General features: G+C 46.9%; 1 protein-coding gene across 2 annotated transcripts; it reads right to left on the bottom strand.

Moving 5' to 3' along the window:
- Positions 1-22,326, bottom strand: SPAG5 (sperm associated antigen 5). 2 transcript variants are annotated; one of them, XM_003812678.7, is made up of 24 exons: positions 21,348-22,326; positions 20,962-21,087; positions 14,430-15,514; positions 14,146-14,320; positions 8,876-8,950; positions 8,541-8,633; positions 8,315-8,449; positions 7,985-8,104; positions 7,770-7,862; positions 7,553-7,666; positions 7,103-7,196; positions 6,781-6,928; positions 6,598-6,700; positions 6,301-6,434; positions 5,960-6,098; positions 2,440-2,551; positions 2,182-2,268; positions 1,796-1,916; positions 1,572-1,683; positions 1,103-1,183; positions 804-959; positions 649-723; positions 441-521; positions 1-201 (listed from the first exon to the last, which is right to left on the bottom strand). In XM_003812678.7, the coding sequence occupies exons 1-24, from the start codon at positions 21,396-21,398 to the stop codon at positions 130-132; spliced, it is 3,582 nt and encodes a 1,193-aa protein (XP_003812726.4). In that variant the 5' UTR covers positions 21,399-22,326; the 3' UTR covers positions 1-129. The 2 variants fall into 2 exon arrangements, with proteins under 2 accessions (XP_003812726.4, XP_034798095.3); XM_034942204.3 differs by lacking the exon at positions 21,348-22,326 and adding an exon at positions 17,583-17,701.
- Positions 22,327-23,160: the final 834 nt, after the last annotated feature.

Below are 23,160 nucleotides of genomic sequence, written 5' to 3'. Positions count from 1 at the left end.
GAAATTCATTAAATACACTTTATTTAAATAGCATTTATCTCAGTTGGCTCTATGCCAGTTGGTCTTGGTATTGGGGTAAGGGGGTATTGCAGGTAAAAAGGGGTGAAGCAGATTCTGGCTTTCAGTTTCTTAGCTCAGAAATTCCAGCAATCCCTGTAGTTCTTTGCATCCCCTCACCACCTCTGGAATAGAGAGCAGGGTCTGGGAAGAGAGGCAGAAAACGCAGCTCAGGACCACAGACTTAAGGCCCAGGGCTCCCAGCCCCAGGAGGCAGCCGCTGAATTAGAGGGGAGAAAACAGACACCACAGAGAAGCCTGCAATAGTGATTCAGGCCCAGCTCTCAGCACAGGCTGGGAACCAGATCTGTGCTCATTAGTACCTCCTGGGGCCAGGCCTTGTACCAGGTTCATTAGTGATATCACCTCCCTCCTGCCTATACCTTATAAATATGCTGAACAATGTCATCTAGTTTTTCTAACTCCTTGTCAGAGCGCCGAAGGTTCTCCTCTAGGATATTTCTCTAGAAAGCAAACAGATTTTATAAGTCCTATGCATAAAAGAGCAAACTTGGTAGGACAGGGGAAACATGGCGGGGCATTTGTTAACGATGGTAGGAAATGGCCCTGGAACGGCATGGACATTCTTACATGGCTCTGGAACTTGATCATGAGTTTTTCTTTCTCATTTTTCATCTCCAGGAACATCACTCTCAGTTTGTCCACCTAGAAATATGTCCAGATCAACAGGGGTACAGCCTGGGGTCCCCACCTGCTGTCCAGCTCCTCTGTTAACTCTGAGTCACCTCCTGAGAGAGCCACACTTTCTCCTGGATCCAATTGGTGGCCATAGGCTGGCAGTTGGAGTCCAGCTGGCCTGCCAGGGCCTCCTGGAGCACTTTGGTCTCTGTCTCCGCACGCCGAAGTGAGCGGGTAAGGTGGGTCACCTCCTCTCTAAGGCTCTGGGAATGAGAATGGAGAGGTGTCCAATAGGACATAAGGATAGACAACATGTGGTGAACAAAAGTAAACCATTTCTCATACTTGGGATCCTGGCTGACCAGTAACACAGAAGGCAAAGGCCTGGGCATGATGGTGAACATACTATGAGCTCGCCACTCTTGTCTATCTGTTCTAGGATCTTCTCATTCTGCTGCTGTATCACTTCCTGGAGCTCCTTTTCATTCTGTGAGGGAAAGGGAGGTGAGAAGACACATGAAGAGCTGGTCTCTTCACAGCCCTTGCCAGGAGGTAGGAGAGAGTGCCTGAGCCATGCTTAGCCCACATGGGACCAATTGATATCACGCCAATTCTTCCCCCAGGGCCAAGCCAGGCAAGGCACATTTCAGTGTTGGGAGAGCTCTGCTAGAGTTCCTGACTTCTCTCCTGAGTCAGCCTGGGAAGATAGGTCAGCCCATAGCTGACATGTGAAATGTCTGACCCCAGGAAGGGCAAAACTAGGGCAGTGGTTGGAAAATCCCCACCACCCAGATTCCTGGAGAGATAATGGCTCCCAGTGGGCCAGTAGAGCTGCCCCAGTTCTTCATCGCCCCACTTCTAGGTCCCTCCTTCACCTTGTAGCGCAAGCACAAGGCCTGGTTCAGCCTCTCTATGTCTGCTTCCTTTGCCTTCTGGACTTCCTGATGCTGTTCTTCCTGGGCCTGCAGCCTAGCTTGCAGCTCACAACTGAAGGAAGGAAGAATTTAGCAACATTCCTGTCCTCTCAGGGGTCAGTTGGACCCTTGGCATAAGAGGATGTCTCACTGTCCCTCTGTCACCAAAACTGCATCCCACTCACATTTTTCGCTGCAGAGTCCTGATGGCTTCTTCTTTAGACTCTTGTAGCAGGGAACAAAGACTCTGAAGCTCAGTAGTCATAATACTCATTTCTGCCAGGCTCTCCTCCATGCCTGGGGTCTCTGAAAGAGAAAGTCCCAGATAGAGGTCTAGCCTTCCAGCCCTGGAAGGAAGGAGTGTATAGCCATCATTTCCACAACTCTTATCCATGTTCCCCACCCACAGGATTTGAATGTCTGGAACATTACAGATCCCAGAAGGCAGAAATAAAATGAGCCCAAGTAGAATTGAGGTTTTTAGAGCAAAGCACTTCTCACTGCTCTCGTCTTTACTCATCACCACTAGATTTTCTAGAAATGAGGCAGGATCCCTGGAGCCCCTCCTAACCTGCGGGCTGAAGGGAAACCATTGATGCTACTCGGGTGAAAGCACTCTTGTCACTTCCAAGCAAGGGCACAGGAGTTGATTCTGGCTCTAAGAGAAAAACCAATAATGGGAGAGGGCCCCTCTGATGATCCAGGCAGGGGTCTACCATAATGGAAGCCAGGGTAAGATAGACAAGCCCGCTGGTGGACATCCTCAACAGCAGAAGATATCAGGAGCAGCGTCACAACTTTCCCACCCCCAAATTCCAGGGCCTTTAACCTTCATCTGCCACTGCTGTCAAGATGCTTCCCAGGAAGGTCCTGTCATTAGGCAGAGGGTGTTCCTGGGTGGGAGGACAGGCTGTACTCAGCAGAAGGGTCTCTTGTTCAGTCTAAGGGCAAAGAAGAAAAAATAGCTGCTGTTCAGGTCTAGTGAACTCCTGGGCTTCCAGGTAACTCCCAGCCATCTCTTCCAAAATGCTGTTCCACCTATTATCTCAATTCTCTATCTTCAACTTCTCCATTAGTGCCTTTCTCTGAACATGTTTATATTCTTAAGCCTCTCCGACAAAAACAGCAGTATTTTAAAAACAAACCTAAACAAAACAAAACAAAACCCTTCTTCTTACCTTAAATCCCCTTTTAGCTACTGCCTTTTCTAGAAAGAAAGGAAAGAAAGAAAGAAAGAAAGAAAGAAAGAAAGAAAGAAAAGAAAGAGCCTATACTTCTTGTTTATAACTCTCACCATCTATTGACTCCCTAGCCCACTACACTCAGGCTTCTCCCCTGTCATTCCACCTAAATTCTTGTCATTTGGTTCACCAATGGCAGCCTTACTTTCAAATGCAATGCATATATTTCAGCTCTTGTTTTACCTGACCTATTTGATATTGATGACCACATTGTTCTTTTAGAAACTTCCTTTTCTTAGCTTCCAGGACATGAGTCTCTCTCCTTTAAAGGCAGGCCCCACACCTTTCTGGTTATTTCTTCTCTATTCACAGGTCCTTCCTTAACTGCTGGATCCTCTGGGTTAAGTCCTTGGCCCTAAATTTACTCTAATTCATTCCCAGGGTGGCCTTGCCTTGGGAGCATCACAAAAACATCTACTTCAAACTTCCCTTCCACATGAATGACTCTTCCATCCCTCTCTCAACTTTTTCCCAGTCTTTTTCCCAGTCTGCAGACTCAAAGGCTAACTGCCTGTGAAGAATCTACCAGAAGGTTCCACAGTCAATCTGTCAACTTAGTATGTATGAAGCTGAGTTCACCATTTTCCCTGTGCCCTGATAGAGAACACCCTATCAAAAGTCTGTTCCTACTCCTGTATTTACTATTCTAGAGCAGGGAGAGGGAAGGCTAGCAAATTGTGGCCTACAGGTCAAATCTAGCCTGCCAACTATTTTTGTAAATAAAGTTTTATTGGAACACAGCCAGACCCATGAATGGCTGTATCATCTATGGCTGCTCTTGAACTACAAAGGCAGAATTGAGTAGTTGAGACAGAGACCATATGGCCCAAAAAGCCAAAAATACTTATTATATGGCCATTTATAGGAAAAGCTTGCTGGCCTCAGTGCTGAAGTAGCTGTGCTTGTGGCTGCGGCTGCTAACTGGCTGCGCACAGGTAAGGCCAGGCAAGGCGGGAGCCACTCAACATCTCCGCTTCATTTCCTTGGCTCTTCCCCTGCCATCCTCGTCCTGCTACCTGGGACTCCGGGATGTGCCCTTTCGACCCTTTCCTAACATCTTTGCTCCTTTCCGCGTACTTGAAACCCCATGGCTCAACCTCTTCTGTTCTATCCCTCCTCAGCTCTCCCACCTGGACCTCAGCTTTTCCAATCCCAAATCCTCCTCTACTTGTTGGATTTTTCCTTGGAGTCTGTCTCTCCTACCCAGAGCATTTCCTTCTCAGCCTGCTCCCTCTCCTCCTAGGCTAGGTCCTCTCTCCAGTTCTCCCGCCTTCTCTGCCCCCCGGTCTAGGTCTCTCCCGCTGACTGGTTAGCCTGAGTCACCACTAGCTCCCCTCAGTCTCATCTCTCTCTCAGGCTCTCTACTCCTTTCAGCCTTGGTCCTCTGCCCTCCCGTCTGGTTGTCTGAGTTGTGGGGAATTGAAGTGCTTCCTATTGCTATCCCTCCTGCCACACAGGTTGAAGTGCTTCCTGGGCACAGAGCTGACCCGGAGGTGTCACTAGCCCTAGTCTCCACACACTAACACAGCTGACCCGCTGGGCCCTCTTTCCTAGCAATCTAAGGATCATCATTCACTCTTCTAACTTACTCTCACATCAAATTGGTCACTCTTACATCAAATTGGTTCTACTGCGTCTGCTTCCTAAATATCTATTGAATCCATTCACTCCATCCTCTCCTTTCTACCGCCTATAAAACTGCCATTATTTCAAGCCCTCAAAATCTGGCCTCCTGCCTACTTCTCCAGTGTTGTCTCCTGCCTTGCCCCACAGAGCTCTCACGCTGCAGCCATGAAGAGCTGCTTCCCATTCCTCAGACTTGCTGCATTCCATATGAGCAGCATCTTGCCTTGTTCATCCTCTAGTCCCAGCACCTAACCCAGGTTTTATAAGGTAGACACTATAAAAAAGAACACATCATGTACTATGTGCATGACTTTCTACGTACGACTCTCATATGTAGTCAGATGAAACTTTCATACACCGTTCCCTCTGCCTAGTGGGACTTCCTAAATACCCTCCCCTGCCCCACAAACTTCTAAACCTCAAGACTGTACCCAAGGTCAGCTGCTTTGAGAAGGCATCCTAATTCTCGAAGGCTGAAGTGGTGCTCCCCTCTCTATCTCTCACAGTGGTCCATGCAGACCTCTACCATGATCATAAGTCAAGATGACAAGTTTACATCTGTTTGTCTTCCATGCTAAACTGTAGACTTGTTGGCATTTCCTGTGCTCAGTACCCAGTTGGGGAAGAGGATCAGGTCATAAGCAATTGCCAGATTTTAGGATATTTGTTGTGCCTTATCTGCTGAATAAGCTAATTACCTTTGTATTCTGAATGATGTCAACCATTTATTGTTTAGTGCACACTGCGGGGAGGCCAAAGAAGGCTATATTTCTGCTTTCTTGAAACATAGTCTGGTTGAAGAGACCAGGTATCCAAGGAAAATTAATACAAATACAAAAGAAGAGTAAGTTCATGAGAAATATGGCAGAAGAAAAGATCACCGGGTCCACATGATTTGATTTGGGAACATTTCAAAGAAGGTAAACCAGGGAAGATTTCTTTTTTTGGCAGGGAAAGGGTTTCACTCTCACCCAGTTTGGAGTGCAGTGATACAAAAAAATTAGCCAGGTATGATCATGGCTCACTGCAGCCTCAACTTCCCAGGCTCAGGTGATCCTCCCACCTCAGCCTCCCAGATAGCTGGGACTACAGGTTCACAACACTACACCTGGGCTAATTTCTGTATTTTTTTGTAGAGATGGTTTTCACCATGTTGCCCAGGTCGGAAGGGAGGATTTTAATAGAAAAGGCATTTCCAGTTTGAAGAAAGAATAGAATGAATGTGGGAACAGCCAGAGTCTGGGTTCTGGGGATAAAAATGGGGACATGTGTGTAGCATACAGGCAGTCTAGCTGGGGCAAAGTGTTCATAATAGGGAGATAGGAGACAGGGGAAGAAAGGTTTGAGCAACAGGCTAATGAGGTCCTGTAGGTAACTGAAATCATAAAAGGTCACAGTTAGAAAAAGAGTAATGTTTTAGGAAGACTATCTGTAAAATAAAGATACAATTGGAAGAGAAGAGAAGGAACCCCAGGATCCTACCTTCTCCTTTAGTTTTGTCTGTAGAAAGAGAGTCAGGCTCTGTAGTTGCTCAGTCAGCACCCCTAGCTTTTGAGAGTACTGCCGTGTTTTCTCCAGATCTTGCTCCTGGTTATCTGCTATGGTGCTGGCCAGTTTAGCCCTGAAATAAGGAACAGGGAAGATGACCAAAGACCAAATTACCTTCTCTGAACGCCTATCCCAAATCCCCACAGAGCTGCATTAAAGGAGAGAAACAAGAGGCTCAACACTCACAGTTCTCTTCTTGGAGATTTTGGCTTCTAGAAGTGTTCCTGAGAAAAAATAAGCACTTAGGGGGAAGTACAGAAAGTTAGAGAACTTACGTTAGGTTCTCTACAGTGTCCTTGAGGTTCTCACACTGCAAGCTGCGCTCCCGGAGCACTTCCAGTGTGGTTTTCAATTGACACTCAACCTGACCCAGCTCCAGGTGAGCAACCTGATTCTCCTGGTCTGCAAACTGGGAAGACAAGAGAAGGAGCAAGACAGGGAGGGAGAATTTTAGTGCCCTGGGTACAGAGGCTTTTTCTAGTTCACAGTCTCAAACCTTACCTCAACACTATCAGGCAAGAATCACACTCCTGAGGCTTACCAGCTCCCTTGGCCCAAGCCATATTCCTTACCTCCAAGGTCTCTTTCAGGTCCCGCACCTCTTTGGCCAGGACAGCTTGTTGCTGCTGCAGTTCTGCCTGCATGTGTTTTAGTGCCATCTCTTCCTTTTGCCATCTGCCAGAGACAACATATTAGATCCCATTTGGTCCTAAATCCTGGATGCCTACTGCCACAGTACCCCGTTAGGAACTCACTGAGCAGCCTGCTCCTCATTGCTCTGGGTAAGCTGGCAGAGTAACTCATCCTTCATAGCCAGGTCCTGGGCACAATGGGTATGCTGACTCTGTAGCTCTTTTAGCTGGCTGTCCATGTTGGCCAGAATCTGCAACTGAGCCCGGAGATCTAGAACAAAAGTATCCTAATGACACCATGCGGTCAGCAGGCTAGAAACTCCCCAAACTTCTGCTCCAAAGCAAGTGCTCCTGAGTACTTCCTTGCTCTAGTGCCACACTCCAAGCCTTAACAGGGGGGCTCAAATGCTTACATGCGTGCATACACACACACACACACAAACACCTGTTGCTAGACGACTGTTTTCCAACTCCAGTTGTTCTGTTTGGCCTTTGCACTCCTCTAACTGGGCAGAGACTTGTTCCAGCACCCTAGAAACCTAGGAAGAAAAGATGGTTTTCCTCCTATAGTTCCTCCTGAATCAATAATCCCAGGACTTGGTCCAGCTTCTCTTTCTGGACAAGACAGAAAACTACCTTGCTCCTGGGCATCAACATTGCAGAAAATAAGGTTGATCCTCAGGAAAAAGTAGAGACAGGAGAAAAGTTGCTGAAGTAAAGATGCTGAAGGGCAAAGGAAAAAACTGCGCTTAAGGCCATCTTACAGCTAAGAGACCTTACTGGCTGGCCTCCAAACCCACAGGGTGAAAAGAAAACAGATCCAGGGTAAGAGGCTAATGGTATCACACATTAGGAAGGAAACCAAGCCTAAGCAGTCCCCACTCTTGGTTTGTACCTCCTGCTTTTCCTCAATTGCCACATCACGTTCCTGCAGGGCTTGCTGGCTCTTGACTATGAGTTTCTCTGTGAGTTGTCGGGACCGACTCAGCAAAGCTGTCCATGTTGTATACTACCAGGGGAAGCAAGCAGGTCAGTAGAGCACACTTGAGGCAAAGCTCACAACAGGACTTGATGTGAGTAAGGAATTAGTTATGATGGTCCCAAATACTCACATCCAGTTGCATGGACCTCCAGTCTTGTTGCAAGGTAGAAGTAAGACTCACTGTCTGCTGAACCAGCTCTTCTTGCTTGGCATGAAGCCCTACCTACAAAAGAAAGATTGCCTAGGCGGGAGCCCCTTCCCTTTGGATACAGCAAAGTGGGAGTATGCAACTACCCTCCCAGTCTGTCAGCACAGACCCCAGGAAAGAAAATGCCCTTAAATTACCAGTTGGGTCTGGGCGTCCTTCAGAAGGCCTCTGAATTCCCGCATGGATGCTAGGTCCTGTTCCAGCTGGCTGATGCGCTGGCTGGCGTGTGCACAGAAAGCCTCCAACACTATCTCTGCCTATTGAGGGAAGTGGTTGCAAGGACACAGTGGGCAACAGGGGAGCCAGCACAAAAAGATGTAACCATGACACCTCAATAGATCAGTTCTTTACTGCCCAGGGCAGGCAGTTCTTAGGCCACCCATCTGTGTCTAAAGTGCATTTGTGTTCCTGCAGGAACCTTGAGGTGGAAACCTCCCACATCCAAGAACAAATGCCTGGCACCTTACCGCATCCTTGCCTCTGAGAGCCATTTCCTCTCTGTGCCTTGCCTCCTCCCTTTCTGCTTTGAGGCTCTGGAGCTTTGCCCTCAATTTCTTCAGCAAATCAAAACAGCAACAGACCAATGTTTCTGCACGCTGAGACTATATGATAAGAATCAGTTAATGTGTCTGGTTCCTCTTTATGGCTTTTAGTCCCACCACAGGCCTCCACCTCCATCTTCAGGCTGCTTACCTCCTGACTCACAGTAGTCTTATCTTCTTCTAAATGCAACAGGGATAGGTGAAGCAAGGATATCAGCTCTTTAGAGACAAGCACCCATGATTGCTGTAGAGAAAAAAATGGGTAGGTGAGATCAAATAAAGTCACTAAGCAGGAAACAGGGGCACTGGGGAGGAAAACCGCTAACCCCAATTCCAAGCTCCGCATAAGGAGATGTACTTTACAAATGTTTGGAAACCTCCCTTCACCACCACGACTTAGTATCACCATCTACTAACCACCCAGGATTCTCCATTCTTCATCTTCACAGGAGACCCAGTGGTGGTGTAAGGTCAATCATCACTTACCATGACATTTCTGGCCTGCTGTAGGGCCTGTCCCATCTCATGGCTCTCCTTAAGATGCTGAAGTTTATTAGTTATCTAGCCAGAAAAACAGAGTTGTTCCTTGTTTTGTTTGTTTGTTTTTGAGACAGAGTCTTGCTCTATCGTCCAGACTGGAGTGCAGTGGCACAATCTCAGCTCACTGCAACCTCCACCTCCCAGGTTCAAGCAATTCTCATGCCTCAGCCTCCCAAGTAGCTGGGATTACAGGCATGCACTACCACACCCAGCTAATTTGTATATTTTTAGTAGAGTTGGGGTTTCACCATGTTGGCCAGGCTGGTCTTGAACTCCTGGCCTCAAGTGATCCACCGACTCGGCCTCCCAAAGTGCTGGGATTACAGGGGTGAGCCACCATGACCAGCCAAGTTGTTGCTTTTGAGTAGGCAACATGTACCACCAGCACCTCATTCTTCCTCCCACCCAGTGAGTTATAGGAGCCTTTCCTATTTTATTTATTTTTTATTTTCTGTAGAGATGAGGTCTTGCTATGTTGCCCTGGCTGGTCTCAAACTCCTGGCCTCAAACAGTCCTCCTGCCTCGGACTTCCAAAGTGCTCCTGCCACACCCAGCCACCTTTCCTATTAAAAGCAGAAGCAAAGTACTCAATTCAATGAAGCCAAGTCAGAAAGAAAAATCCACAGGTAGGTAAAAAATTTCTTTGTTTAGCCAGGCACAGTGACTCATGCCTGTAATCCCAGCACCTTCAGAGGCTGAGGCAGGAGGATCACTTGGGTCCAGGAGTTCAAGACCAGCCTGGGCAACACAGTGAAACCCCATCTCTAAAAAAAAAAAAAAAAAAAAAAAAAGGCTGGGTGGCACACACCTGTAATCCCAGCACTTTGGGAGGTCAAGGCGGGCGGATCACCTGAGGTCGGGAGTTCGAGACCAGCCTGACCAACATGGAGAAACCCCATGTCTACTAAAACTACAAAATTAGCCAGGCGTGGTGGCACGTGCCTGTAATCCCAGCTACTCCGGAGGCTGAGGCAGGAGAATCACTTGAAACCGGGAGGCAAGGTTGCAGTGAGCCGAGATTACGCCATTGCACCCCAGCCTGGGCAACAAGAGTAAAACTCCGTCTCAAAAAAAAAATTTTTTTTTCATTAGCCAGGCATGGTGGCACATGCCTATATTCCCAGCTACTCTGCTGGATTGAGGTGGGAGGATCGCTTGAGCCCAGGAGGTGGAGGCTGCAGTGAGCCATGTTCGTGCCACTGCACTCCAGTGTGGGTAACAGAGTGAGACCTCGTCTCAAAAAAAAAAAAAAAAAAAAAAAGGATGAACCAATTTATATCCTGCAGATAAATAGAGTATGCTTACCAGCATTACCTATTTTATTCTTTGCTATTGAGTCACAAGAAAATGGCATCTCACTGTTCAATTTGCATTTTTTATTGCCAATAATGCTAACCTTCTTAGGTATTTATTCATCATTTTTACTTTCTTAATTGTCTGCTCATTATCCTGGGTCAGATAGATAAAACTCATAGTATGCATAGAGTAAGTAGGTATGATCTCAAAGGCAGTAGAACCCCAGAAGACAAGTTCTAAGAGAAAAGTGGGAGTCTTCATTACTGAGGCAAGGCAGCCATCATCTGGGGGAAAAGTTACTACTGGAGCAGCACTGCTGATTTCTTGGAGTTCATGGCTCCCTTCCCCAGCAAAGCAGTTATCATTCACTGCTGCATCGTGAAATAAGGCACAGAGTAGCACATGAGCTTGGATAGGGCTCACATCGTGCTCAGCTGGACAGTCAGGCAGGTGACGAGATTAATGTGAAGGAGGCAGCCAGGCAGCAAGGACATGGCATGCTGATGGAGAATGGCTAAAGGTATGTCATTTCCCCTCTTTGGTTCTGCTTCAGTGGCCTACAAAGGGACCTGGCAACCTTCAGGGGAAGAGGATGCATGGCAGATTCAGGGATGGGAAACAAGGTCAAGAACAAGAGGAAAGGACACAAAGATAAGAAAACAGGAGGGAAATTGAACAGCTGGAGGAACATGGAGCTTATGGTTTCCAGGATTTTTGGCAAATGGTAAGGTCATTACTTTGAGGATATTTTCAACTCAAAGGAGGTCTCTGCACATTTGGGGACCATCTCTTCTTAGCAGCAGCCACCTATTATCTCAACAGCCACAATGGTGAGGTGCTATCAATTCCTTCACCTGCCACCATTCCCTTCCTTCTTAGGCCTGTGTTGTAATAGAATCCTCTAGAACATTGTTGTTGTTGTTGTTTGAGACAGCCTCACTCTGTTGCCCAGGCTAGAGTACACTGGGTGATCTCGGCTCACTGCAACCTCTACCTCCTGGGTTCAAGCAATTCTCATGCCTCAGCCACCCAAGTAGCTGGGATTACAGGAGTGCACTACCATACCCAGCTAACTTTTGTATTTTTAATAGAGATGGGGTTTCACTATGTTAGCCAGGCTGGTCTCAAACTCCTGGCCTCAAGTGATCTGCCGGCCTCAGCCTCCCAAAGTGCTGGGATTATAAGCGTGAGCCACCACATTGGGCCAACAGTGGTCTTTTAGCTACTTTCCTCTAATATTTCCTGCAAAAACTAAGTACCCTTAAGCTTAAATTGTTGCAAAGGCTGTAATGTCCAGCATATTACCAATATTGACAATTTAAAATAATTTTTTTTTTTTTTTGAGACAGAGTCTTACTCTATCCTCCAGGCTGGAGTGCAGTGGTGCGATCTTGGCTCACTGCAACCTCTGCCTCCCGGGTTCAAGCGATTCTCATGCCTCAGCCTCCCAAGTAGCTGGAATTACAGGTGCCCTCCACCACACCCAGCTAATTTTTGTATTTTTAGGAAAGACGGGGTTTCGCCATGTTGGCCAGGCTGGTCTTGAACTCCTGACCTCAGGTGATCCTCCCGCCTCGGCCTCCCAAAGTGTTGGGATTACAGGTATGAGCCACCATGCCCAGCCTAAAATAAAATTATTAGATTACTCTTAAATATATCCAGTGGCATAAATACTACATACACCAAAATGATGAGATACCTAGTTGCTATCTTCTAAAAATACAAGAAAAAGCTCTTCTTAGCAGTCAGAAATTTTATTATGTCGTCCCTTTTTCTCTTTGAACATATATTTTTTATTTTTCTCAGAATTTCAGCCTAATGTAATATATTTTTATGCTTTAAAGTATGTTATTAGCTGGGCACAGTGGCTCACACCTGTAATCCCAGTGCTTTGGGAGGCAAAGGCTAGCAGATCACTTGAGCCCAGGGGTTTGAGAACAGCCTGGCCAACATAGCAAAACCCCATCTCTACTAAAAATACAAAAAAATTAGGTAGGTGTGGTGGCATACACCTACAGTCCTAGCTACCCAGGAGGCTGAGGTGGGAGGATCACCTGAGCCAAGGAAGCTGAGGCTTCAGTGAGCCCTGATCGCAACATGGTACTCTAGCCTGGGTGACAGACCAAGACACTATCTCAAAAAATAAAAATAAAATCTGTTATTAACCATCATCTCTGCAACAACAATGAAAGTTCATCTAAATTTAAATTAAAATTTCCTTTAAATTCCTTTGACCAGAAGGCTTTAAAATGAAAAAGCTTTCTTTAGGATAGAGAAATCTTTTAATCAGTTGTATATTAGTCACTGTAATATAATTTCTAATAAAATAAACATGCTCAGCAAAATTTAATTGGGAATCACCTATTAATGAAATCGATGGAGATTCCTTCCCCTTATTAGTTCGTATATCTGTGGATTACTATAATTCCAGCAATAAGAAATAGTTCAGCAACAATTCGTGACTCTGTTTTTTGAGGCAGGGTCTGGCTCTGTCGCCCAGGCTGGAGTGCAGTGTCAAGATCTCAGTTCACTGCAGCCTTGAACTCCTAGCCTCAAGTGATCCTCCGCCTCAGCCTTCCAAGTAGCTGGGACTACAGGCACACACCACCGCACCCAGCTAATTTTTGTATTTTTTTGTAGAGATGAGGTTTCACCATACTTCTCAGGCTGGTCTTGAACTCCTGAGCTCAAGCGATCCTCCCACCTCACCCTCCCAAAGTACTGAGATTACAGGGGTGAGCCACTATGCCAGCTGACTCCTTTCCATTCTGACAGATGTAAACACTGAGAAATCTTCTTCACATAAACAACAGGGGCCAGGCGCAGTGGCTCACGCCTGTAATCCCAGCACTTTGGGAGGCTGAGGCAGGTGGATCATGAGGGCAGGAGTTCGAGACCAGCCTGGCCAACATAGTGAAACCCTGTCTCTACTAAAAATACAAAAATTAGCCGGGTGGGGTGGCATGCGCTTGTAGTCCCAGCTACTCAGGAGGCTGAGGAAGGAGAATCGCTTGAACCTGGGAGGCGGAGGTTGCAGTGAGCCGAGACCAGGCCATTGCACTCCAGCCTGGGTGACAGAGTGAGACTCCGTCTCAAAAAAAAAAAAAAAAAAAAAACCAAAAGTATAATTGGATTGCTTGTAACACAAAGGATAAATGCTTGAGGGGACAGATACAGATACTCCATTTTCCATTTTCCATGATGTGATTATTGACCATCACATGCCTACATCAAAACATCTCATGGACTCCATGAATATATTTACCTAACTCTGTAACCACAAAAATTAAAAATTATTTTAAAAAATGTTTTAGGCTTATTCATAATTTTTCTTAAAATATTAAATATAGTCTACCAATGCAAAAAACGAAGAAAAAGAATACATGTGGAAGATGATGATCTAAAAACCAATTCCTTTAAAAGTTTCCTTGCTTGCACTCCTTTGGAAAGTTCTGATGTACCCCAGGGGTATAGTGACTACCCACAGCTTTAAGGGGATTTTCCAGATCCTCAGCTTTTTTGTTTTAAGAGACAGGGTTTCACTGTCTTGCCCATGATCATAGCTCACTGCAGCCTTAGCCTCCTGGGCTCAAATGATCCTCCTGCCTCAGCCTCCTGAGTAGTGAGGCATGCAAAACCATATCCAGCTGATTTTTTAAAAATCTTTTGTAGGGATGGGATCTCACTATGTTGCCCAAGCTGGTTTCAAATGCCTGGCCTCAAGCAGTCCTCCCACCTTGGCCTCCCAAAGCAGTGGGATTACAGGCATCAGCCATTGTGACTGCCCAGATTCTCAGCTTTTACAAATGTTCTAAGTATAAGCCTGTGATAGGAGTCCCCTTTGCCCTCTGGCAGCTTCTCAGCTTAAATTCCAAGGATCCCCACTGGGATCCCTCAAGCTTTGAGAGGAACCTTCTTACCCCACTGTGAGATGTGTCAGTCTGTGTGCTACTGTCCTGGGTTTCTGGGTGAGGGACAGCCAGCTGGCTCTTCCAGTCCCGAAGCTGGCGGGAGAGAACCTCCAGAATGACAAGAGAGCGCAGCAGGTTATCTTCCAAGTCATGTCGAGACAAGGCAGTCAGATCTGGAGGCCGGCTGCAGCAGAAAGAGAAGAACATGACGAAAAGAAAAGGAGGGGAAGGGATGGGAGGGGAAGGTCCAGGGTAATGGAACTCACGAGGTGCAAGGACATAGGGGCTCTTACCCACACAGGAGCTGCTCTGTCTCAGAAGTACTGTCCTTGGTGCCAACCAGGCCTGTCTGGGATGTGTTTGTACTCTTTTCCTGTGGTGCTGAAGGAGTAAACCAAGTCCCCACCGAGCAAGTAGAGAAAGGGGTAGTGCCAATTGCAGCATCCCGAAGCATCGAGGGAAGGGATAAGCTTTGGCGGAGATTTTCCAGCATGACGGAGGTATTTACACCTTTTTCCAGCCAGGCCAGTGGGGACATCCAAGACTCTGTATCAGAGCCAAGAATCCTACCAACATCTTCTACTGCTGGGCCTGGAGCTTCTTGGGATTCCATTTCTACTAGATTTGGTGTCAGGCATGTGGACAGAATATCTTCCACATTTGAGACAAGTGCTTGATCTTCTGTTTCAGACTCCTTAGGATGTGTGGGAAACCTCATTTCTCTTTCCTCCATAGCTCCATGCTCTACAATTTCCTCCTCTGGGTCCACATGATTGACACGGAAATCTGCTGCCAAGGCAGTTGAAGGGGAAAGCCAGAGAACAGAGGAAGGCAAGAAGGTGTTACTTTCAGAAGGTACTAAGTCCTCACGCACAGCCTCAGTTCTACTGCTCAGGCTTTCCTTGGAGCAATGTAGTTGTTCAGAACAGGGATTTGGTGGAGACTCCTCTAAGAGATGGGATGGAGATTCCTGAAAGATAGGTTTCTCAGATACAGCAGCAACTTCTGAAAACCTGTCTCCCATGCAGGGTGCCACCTCCTCTCTCACCAGATCGTCTGTTCTCAAAGGTTCATTTAAAGATATGCTGTTTGTCTCTGCCATGGTATCTAAATGGGCCTCAAATGTCATGTCTTGTTGCTGCCCCAGTGGAGATGGTACAAGGACGATGGTTTTAACCATATAATTGCCCAGTGGGTCTACTGCTTCCTCAGACGTTTTAGGAGTAGAGCTAATTTGGGGAATTGGATCTAGAGGCTGCTCATCTGATTCATGCTGACAAGTTTCTAACCGCTTTGAGGAATGACTGAAATGTTCTGAAGAGAAGTCTGTCCTCTTGTTATTTACAAAATCCACTGGAGATGAGTTGTTGCTGCCTTCCTGCCAAAGGAAACAAAGTAGTTGTCTAAGGCAGTCAATTCAGTTCCCGACATACAATTACAGGTGCAAGATAGTGCACTCAAAAAGGAAAGAATTCTTACTACCTCTGCTTAGGTAAGAACTTGGCTAATCTTTGTTGCTCATATAGAGACCCAATAGTAGGGAAAGAAAAGCTGCTAAGCCATTTTGGGTCCTTCCAAGTGAACCAGCCTACATTATAAACAGGCTGAGAATATAGATCCATATCGTGGGCAGATGGTAGCTTGAAAGTGACCCCACTCATCTCCATTTTGAACTCTAACGCACTTCTAGATGAACAGATAGGAGGGGTCCATAGGGTGTGAGTGAAGGCTTAAGCTCTGTCAGAATCTAGAGTTGGTACAAGATCTTCTCCCTCTCGGCTGGGCGCAGTGGCTCACGCCTGTAATCTCAGCATTTGGGAGGCCACAAGCGGGTGGATCGCTTGAGTTCAAACCTCATCTCTACTAAAAATACAAACATTAGCCGGGCATGGTGGTGCTGATGTGTGCCTGTAGTCCCAGCTACTCAGGAAGCTGAGGTGGGAGGATCACTGAAGCTCAGGGGGCAGAGGTTGCAGTGAGCCAAAATCACGCCACTGCACTCCAGCCTGGGTGACAGAGCAAAACCCTGTCTCAAAAAAAAAAAAAAAAAAGAAAGAAATAAAAAAGGTAGACCCTAACAAAACAGAGCTGCTGGAAGACACAGATGATAATCTGAACAACAACAAAAAAAACGAGTACTTAAGCTTTAACTACAACATAAATACACACACAAAGACATTTTAGAAATAATAAATATTATTTTAAATAAAAAATGTCAGTAAAATGAATTGAAAGAGTAAATTATCAGAGTTGAAACTAGAATTACTGGCCTGGACAAGTGGAAGAAATATCTTAAAGCAAAGATAAAAATATAAAGAAATGTAAATCTGAAGAAAAAGCTAAGAGAATTAGAAGATAAACCCAGGAAACCTAACAGTTAAATAAAAGAAATTCCAGAAGAGAACATATATACATGAGGCGCTGATTAACAAATATTAGAAGAAAACTACCCTAATGAAAGACCTGAGTTTGCACATTAAAATGGCTCACCAGTTTCTAAGCAGGACTGACTAGAAAAGATACATGCTAGACACATAATTATAAAATTTCTGTGCTACAATGAAGAAAAAACTATTCTGGAAGCTTTAGATAGAAAGTCCAATTATTTATTTAAAAAATAATCAAACAGACCGGGCGCAGTGGCTCACGCCTGTAATCCCAGCACTTTGGGAGGCTGAGGCGGGCGGATCACGAGGTCAGGAGATCGAGACCATCCTGGCTAACACGATGAAACCCCGTCTCTACTAAAAATACAAAAAATTAGCTGGCTGTGGTGGCGGGCACCTGTAGTCCCAGCTATTTGGGAGGCTGAGGCAGGAGAATGGCGTGAACCCGGGAGGCGGAGCTTGCAGTGAGCCAAGATCGTGACACTGCACTCCAGCCTGGGTGACACAGCGAGACTCCGTCTCAAAAAATAATAATAATAATAATCAAACATATGAAATTTCTCATTTATATCAGTGGATGAAACAAAACCAAGGTTAGGTTAAAAAGGGCTTCTGATATTCTGGTACTGTCCTACTTACTGACCTGGGTATTAGTTACATGGATGTGTACTTTATAGTAATTTGTTATGCTGTTATGTTTTATTGTAATTTCATGTATCTTACTTTAATTTTGAAATTATTAAAAGGTATGGTGGCTCACACCTGTAGTCCCAGCTATTCAGGAGGCTGAGGTGGGAGGATTGCTAGAGCTCAGGAGTTCAAGGTTGCAGTGAGCCAAGATCACACCACTGCACTCTAGCCTGGGTAACAGAGCAAGACCCTGTCTCAAAAAAAAAATTAAAAAGACAGGGCATGGTGGCTTACACCTGTAATCCCAGCACTTTGGGAGGCTGAGGCGGTCAGATCACAAGGTCAGGAGTTCGAGTGCAGCTGGGCCAACATGGTGAAACCCCATCTCTACCCAAAATACAAAAATTAGCTGGGCATGGTGGCGGGTACCTGTAGTCCCAGCTACTCGGGAGGCTGAGGCAGGAGAATCGCTTGAATCTGGGAAGCAGAGGTTGCAGTGAGCCAAGATCGCGGCACTGCACTCCAATCTGGGCGATACAACAAGACTCCTTCTCAAAAAAAAAAAAAAAAAAGACAATATAAAGATGAGTGTGTGTGTGTGTGTGCATATATACAAAATAGACACACATAAAGAGATGTATGAAAGAACTGTCAAATATGACAGTTATCTAAGATAGCAGAAATATTTCTTCCTTATACATTTATATATTCAAATGCTTCAAACAATTAATATCTATTAATAATCAAAAATTTACAAAACAGGCCAGGTGCAGTGGCCCACGCCTGTAATCCCAGCACTTTGGGAGGCCAAGGAGGGTGGATCACTTGAGGTCAAGAGTTTGAGACCAGCCTGGCCAATGTGGTGAAACCCCGCCTCTACTAAAAATACAAAAAATTAGCCAGGCATGGTGGCACGCGCCTGTAATCCCAGCTACTGGGGAGGCTGAAGCAGGAGAATTGCTTGAACCCGGGAAGCAGAGGTTGCAGTGAGCCGAGATCACGCCACTGCACTCTAGCCTGGATGAAGGAGTGAGATCCTGTCTCAAAAAAAAAAAAATTAGGCCGGGCGCGGTGGCTCACGCCCGTAATCCCAGCACTTTGGGAGGCTGAGGCAGGCAGATCACAAGGTCAGGAGTTCAAGACCAGCCTGACCAACATGGTGAAACCCTGTCTCTACTAAAAATACAAAAAGTACCTGGGCGTAGTGACACATGCCTGTAATCCCAGCTACTCAGGAGGCTGAGGCAAGAGAATTGCATGAACCTGAGAGGCGGAGGTTGCAGTGAGCCTAGATGGCATCACTGCACTCCAGCCTGGGTGACAGAGCAAGACTCCGTCTCAAAAAAAAAATCTGCCAGGCGTGGTGGCACACACCTGTAATCCCAGCTACTTGGGAGGGTGAGGCAGGAAAATTGCTTGAATCCGGGAGGCAGAGGTTGCAATGAGCCAAGATTGTGCCACTGCACTCCAGCCTGGGCAACAGAGTGAGACTCTCAAAAAAAAAAAAAAATTTTTACAAAACAAAAATAATAGCTATTTTATTGGGGAAAAACCCTTTTCATTGTGTAGCTGACTGCATCTGGAGGTAGTAAGCCCAGCAGTTAAGAGGGAAGGAGAATTCGATTTCAATCTAGTATTCTGCTATTGTGATTAAATAATTATGGTTAAATTCTATAAGTTCAGGCTGGGCGCCGTAGCTCACACCTGTAATCCCAGCACTTTGGGAGGCTGAGGTGGGCGGATCACCTGAGGTCAGGAATTCGAGACAAGCCTGGCCAATATGGCGAAACCCCGTCTCTATTAAAAATACAAAAATTAGCCAGGCATGGTGGCACGTGCCTATAATCCCAGCTACTAGGGAGGCTGAGGCAGGAGGATCGCTTGAACCCAGGAGGCAGAGGTTGCAACGAGCCAAGATCGTGCCATTGCACTCCAGCCTAGGGAACAAGAGCAAAACTGCATCTCAAAATTAATTAATTAATTAATAATCATAATAAATTCTATAAGCTCTATAGAGCTAATTTCCACCTAGTACTTATTTATTTTTCACCTTAAGCTGTACTGTCTAATATGATAGCCACTAGCCACATGTAGCTATTGAAATTAAAATTAAAAATTCAGGCCGGGCACAGTGGCTCACGCCTATAATCCCAGCACTTTGGAAGGCGGAGGCGGGCAGATCACCTGAGGTCAGGAGTTCGAGACCAGCCTGACCAACATGGAGAAACCCGTCTTTACTGAAAATACAAAAATTAGCTGGGTGTGGTGGCACATGCCGGAGGCTGAGACAGAAGAATCGCTTGAACCCGGGAGGCAGAGGTTGCGGTGAGCCGAGATCGCGCCATTGGACTCCAACCTGGGCAACAAGAGCGAAACTCCATCTCAAAAAAAAAAATTAATTAAATTAAATTAAATTAAATATTCAATTATTCAGGCCAGGCACAGTGGCTCACACCTGTAATCCCAGCACTTTGGGAGGCCGAGGCGGGCGGACCACTTGAGGTCAGGAGTTTGAGACCAGCCTGGCCAACATTGTGAAACCCTGTCTCTACTAAAAATACAAAAAATTAGCCAGGCGTGGTGGTGTGCACCTGTAATCCCAGTTACTCAGGAGCCTGAGGCAGGAGAATCGCTTGAGCCCTGGAGGCGGAGATTGCAGTGAGCCAAGATCGCGCCACTGCACTCCAGCCTGGGTGATGGAGCAAGACTCCGTCTCGAAAACAAAAAAATTCAATTCTTCAGTCACCTCAGCCACGTTTTAAGTGCTCAATAACCATGTGACTAGTAGTTACCATGCTGGACAGCACAGATTATCAAATATTTCCCTCATCCCAGAAAGTTCTATTGGACAGTAGGTATTTTGCAACTCTTTCAAGAAAGACTGCTATGCTAGCATCATACTTCTGTTACTCAGGATGTCATCTGTCTATACACTCTTCTTTCCTCCTCATACCTATTTTATTGATATCCCATCTCCTTCCAAAAATAATTCATATGCATGAAAATGAATAGATACGATTAATGAAATAACAAAGTCATGGTCAAAAAAGAGGAAGCAAAACTTCCTATACAGCTATAACAGTAGCTGTATGTGATGATCCAGTTTGGCCTTGAGCTTTCTAGAAGGCAGAGCAAGAGGGAAAATATGGTAAACTACATAGTTCTCATTATCAGAAAGAAAAGGATAGCAATTTCTTCAGGAAGACAATTTTTCTAGGCAGTTAGTCCTAAAGCCTTTCTTGGAGGAATCTTATACAGGAGTCAAGCTGCTTCCTTGACAAGTTTTGACAGCAACTGAAATGCAGTTTCTACATGGCTACGTCTCTCAAAACGTTTAACAAAAGTACAAATCAGTGAGGGCAATTCTGCAAGGAGCTAGTTTAAACTAAGGTGATTCAAGTACCCTACCTTCCAGTGGTGTAACTTGATCCCAGGAGAGTTCTGACTACCTCCTAGAGTAAATGGATATTGCCTCAATCTTGCAGGTGACTGACCTTTCCGTAAGTGACCCCATGTTGGAGGAAGAGCACTAATCAGGGTGGTAGGATTTCTCAATAGTTTGATAAAGGTCGAAGGGAGGAGGAGGAGGTAATAAAAACTAACAGCTAAACAGAGATTTAAGTTCTCACTGGATTTCCTTTAACCACCCTAGGGCACCTCTCTGTTGGCCTGAATAGCTGTAAATGGATGTCACTGACGTAGAAGACTTCATTATCGTTATTAATTATTGTAGCCCTGGCCCTCTGTTCCCCTGAGCTCTCACCCTGGGCAAACAGCCCAGTCGAGAAGCTGTCCAGGCGAATCTCACCTGCAGCCCCAGCTTGCACAGTGATGGGGTCAGCGAGGAGCAAGCGGGGGGCCTTTTTCCAGAGTTGGTGAGGGCACCGGGCTGCAGGGTAAGTTCACGGAGAGGAGTTCTCATAGCTGGTTTTCCCTGAGAAAGAAACCAAGAAAGAGGGCGAGTGTGAGGAAGCCTGGGTTCTGCCAGCCCGCCCCTCCTCCCTCCCTAAGAAGCCCAAAATGCGATTAGAAGAGTACGCTCGCACCCTAGTCGCGCAGGAGCAGCAAGGCGAACAAAGACTCCACAAGCCCCCAACCCCGGGCTCGACCCAACTTTCCAGGACAGTAGACACGGCCGGTGCCCCCGTGACAGCAGCCCGGCCCAGTTCTCTCCGCCAGAGATCTCCCGCTTACCTTCTGGGGCGAAGGCGACAGGCTGAGGCTCAGTTTTTTCACTCGCCACATCTTCAACCAGAAGGCAGGCCGATCACGTCTCAGACCAAGTCGAGGACGCCATGTTCACCCGCCGTCTGTGTTTGAACCTGCTCTGCGCTTCCTGGTTGGCTGCTTCAGGCGGGCGCGTCCGCTCGGGGGTAGAGCCCGCGGGGCGGGGCCCGCGTTGACCACGCCCCCGGCCCTGCCTGCCCCTCCGTTGTCGAGCGTTTTCCGCTGACGGAGCCCTCACCTCAGACACCGGCGGTAGGGCTGGATGCGGGCCCGGCCCAGGACCGGTCTTGTGTCCTCACACCGGGGAGGACCACGCAGGTAGCTGGAGAGTCTAGGAGTCCATCCCTCCTGCTTCCAGCGGACCTCCTCACATCCATGGTGTTCATATCCAAGTTGTCTCCGTGGATGGAGAAGAGGAATCCTCTCCCTAGGTCTCCCTCAGTCCTCTCCAGCCGCAGCCTTGACGGGAAAGAGCCGGCCAGGGACTCTAGAAGCCGAAGCGGTGCCGAGCGGCTTCCCTAGGCTTGGTGGGCCCGCGTCCGGGACGGCCCGGGCCGTGGTTCTCGACCTGGGCTGTAATGTCTCCAGAGTTTCTGGGCTTTTCCTGGGACTTACTCAGGCCGGCTACCAGTTTACTGGGCTAACCGCCTACACGTATTGAACATTGAGTGTGTGCCTGGCGCTATGCCGAATGCCGTGTAGTAGCTCATTTAATGCGCATAAGGACCTACGTAGTGAGAAATACTATAAATATCCCCATTTGTGACAGGGAGGAGCTGAGTCAGAGAGACCGTGTGTAATTTGCTCAGCGTCACACAGATAGTAAACGGCAGAGCCGCTCTTCCTCCCTGTCCCGCCAGCTCCTGCCTTCTGCTGTCTTGGATCTCCTATGCACGGGAAACCTGTTGAAGGTAGGACAGCCGAAAGGTCAGTATTCAGAGTGAGCCGTTTGCGAAGGTGTGTGTGCTTTGCACACTCACGGCGCCCTGTTTACACTCTGCAAGTCTTAATACATTGGGGGAAAGCAGCAGTCCAAAGAGGAGGAACTATGATGTTATAAACTGCAGCGTCCTCAGGGACGGGCTCCTCTAGCACTGTGTTGTCCAGTACGTTAGCCCTAGCCATAGTGGCTTTTGAGCACTTCAGATGTGACTAGTCCCAGTGGGAATGTGCTATAAATGTAAAACACTGTACAAACTGGATTTCAAACACGTCGTATGAAAAAAAGAATGCAAAATATCGCCAGGTGCGGTGGCTCATGCCTGTAATCCCAGCACGGAGGAGACAGAGGCAGGAGGATCCTTTAAGCCCAGGAGTTCGAGACCTGCCTCGGCAATATAGTGAGACCTATGTCTACAAAAAAAAAATTTAGGCCGGGCACGGTGGCTCACGCCTATAATCCCGCACTTTGGGAGGCCGAGGCAAGCGGATCACCTGAGGTCAGGAGTTCGAGACCAGCCTGCCCAACATGGCGAAACCCCGTTTCTACTAAAAATACAAAAATTAGCCAGGTGTGGTGGCACACGCCTGTAATCCCAGCTACTTGGGAGGCTGAGGCAGGAAGAATCTCTTGAACCTGGGATGCGGAGGTTGCAGTGAGCTGAGATGGCACCACTACACTCCAGCCTGGGTGACAGAGCTAGACTCCGTCTCAAAAAAAAAAAAAAAGTTAAGCCAGGGGTGGCAGGGGTGGGGGCACACACCTATAATCCCAGCTTGGGAGGATCGCTTGAACCTAGTTCAAGGCTGCTGTGAGCTATGATCATCCCACTGCACTCTA

This window comes from Pan paniscus, chromosome 19 (assembly GCF_029289425.2).
Source record: "Pan paniscus chromosome 19, NHGRI_mPanPan1-v2.0_pri, whole genome shotgun sequence".
In the NCBI taxonomy this organism is placed as follows: Eukaryota; Metazoa; Chordata; class Mammalia; order Primates; family Hominidae; genus Pan; species Pan paniscus.
The sequence above is the reverse complement of the archived record's forward strand: the minus strand, read 5'-3'. Positions and strand labels throughout refer to the sequence as shown.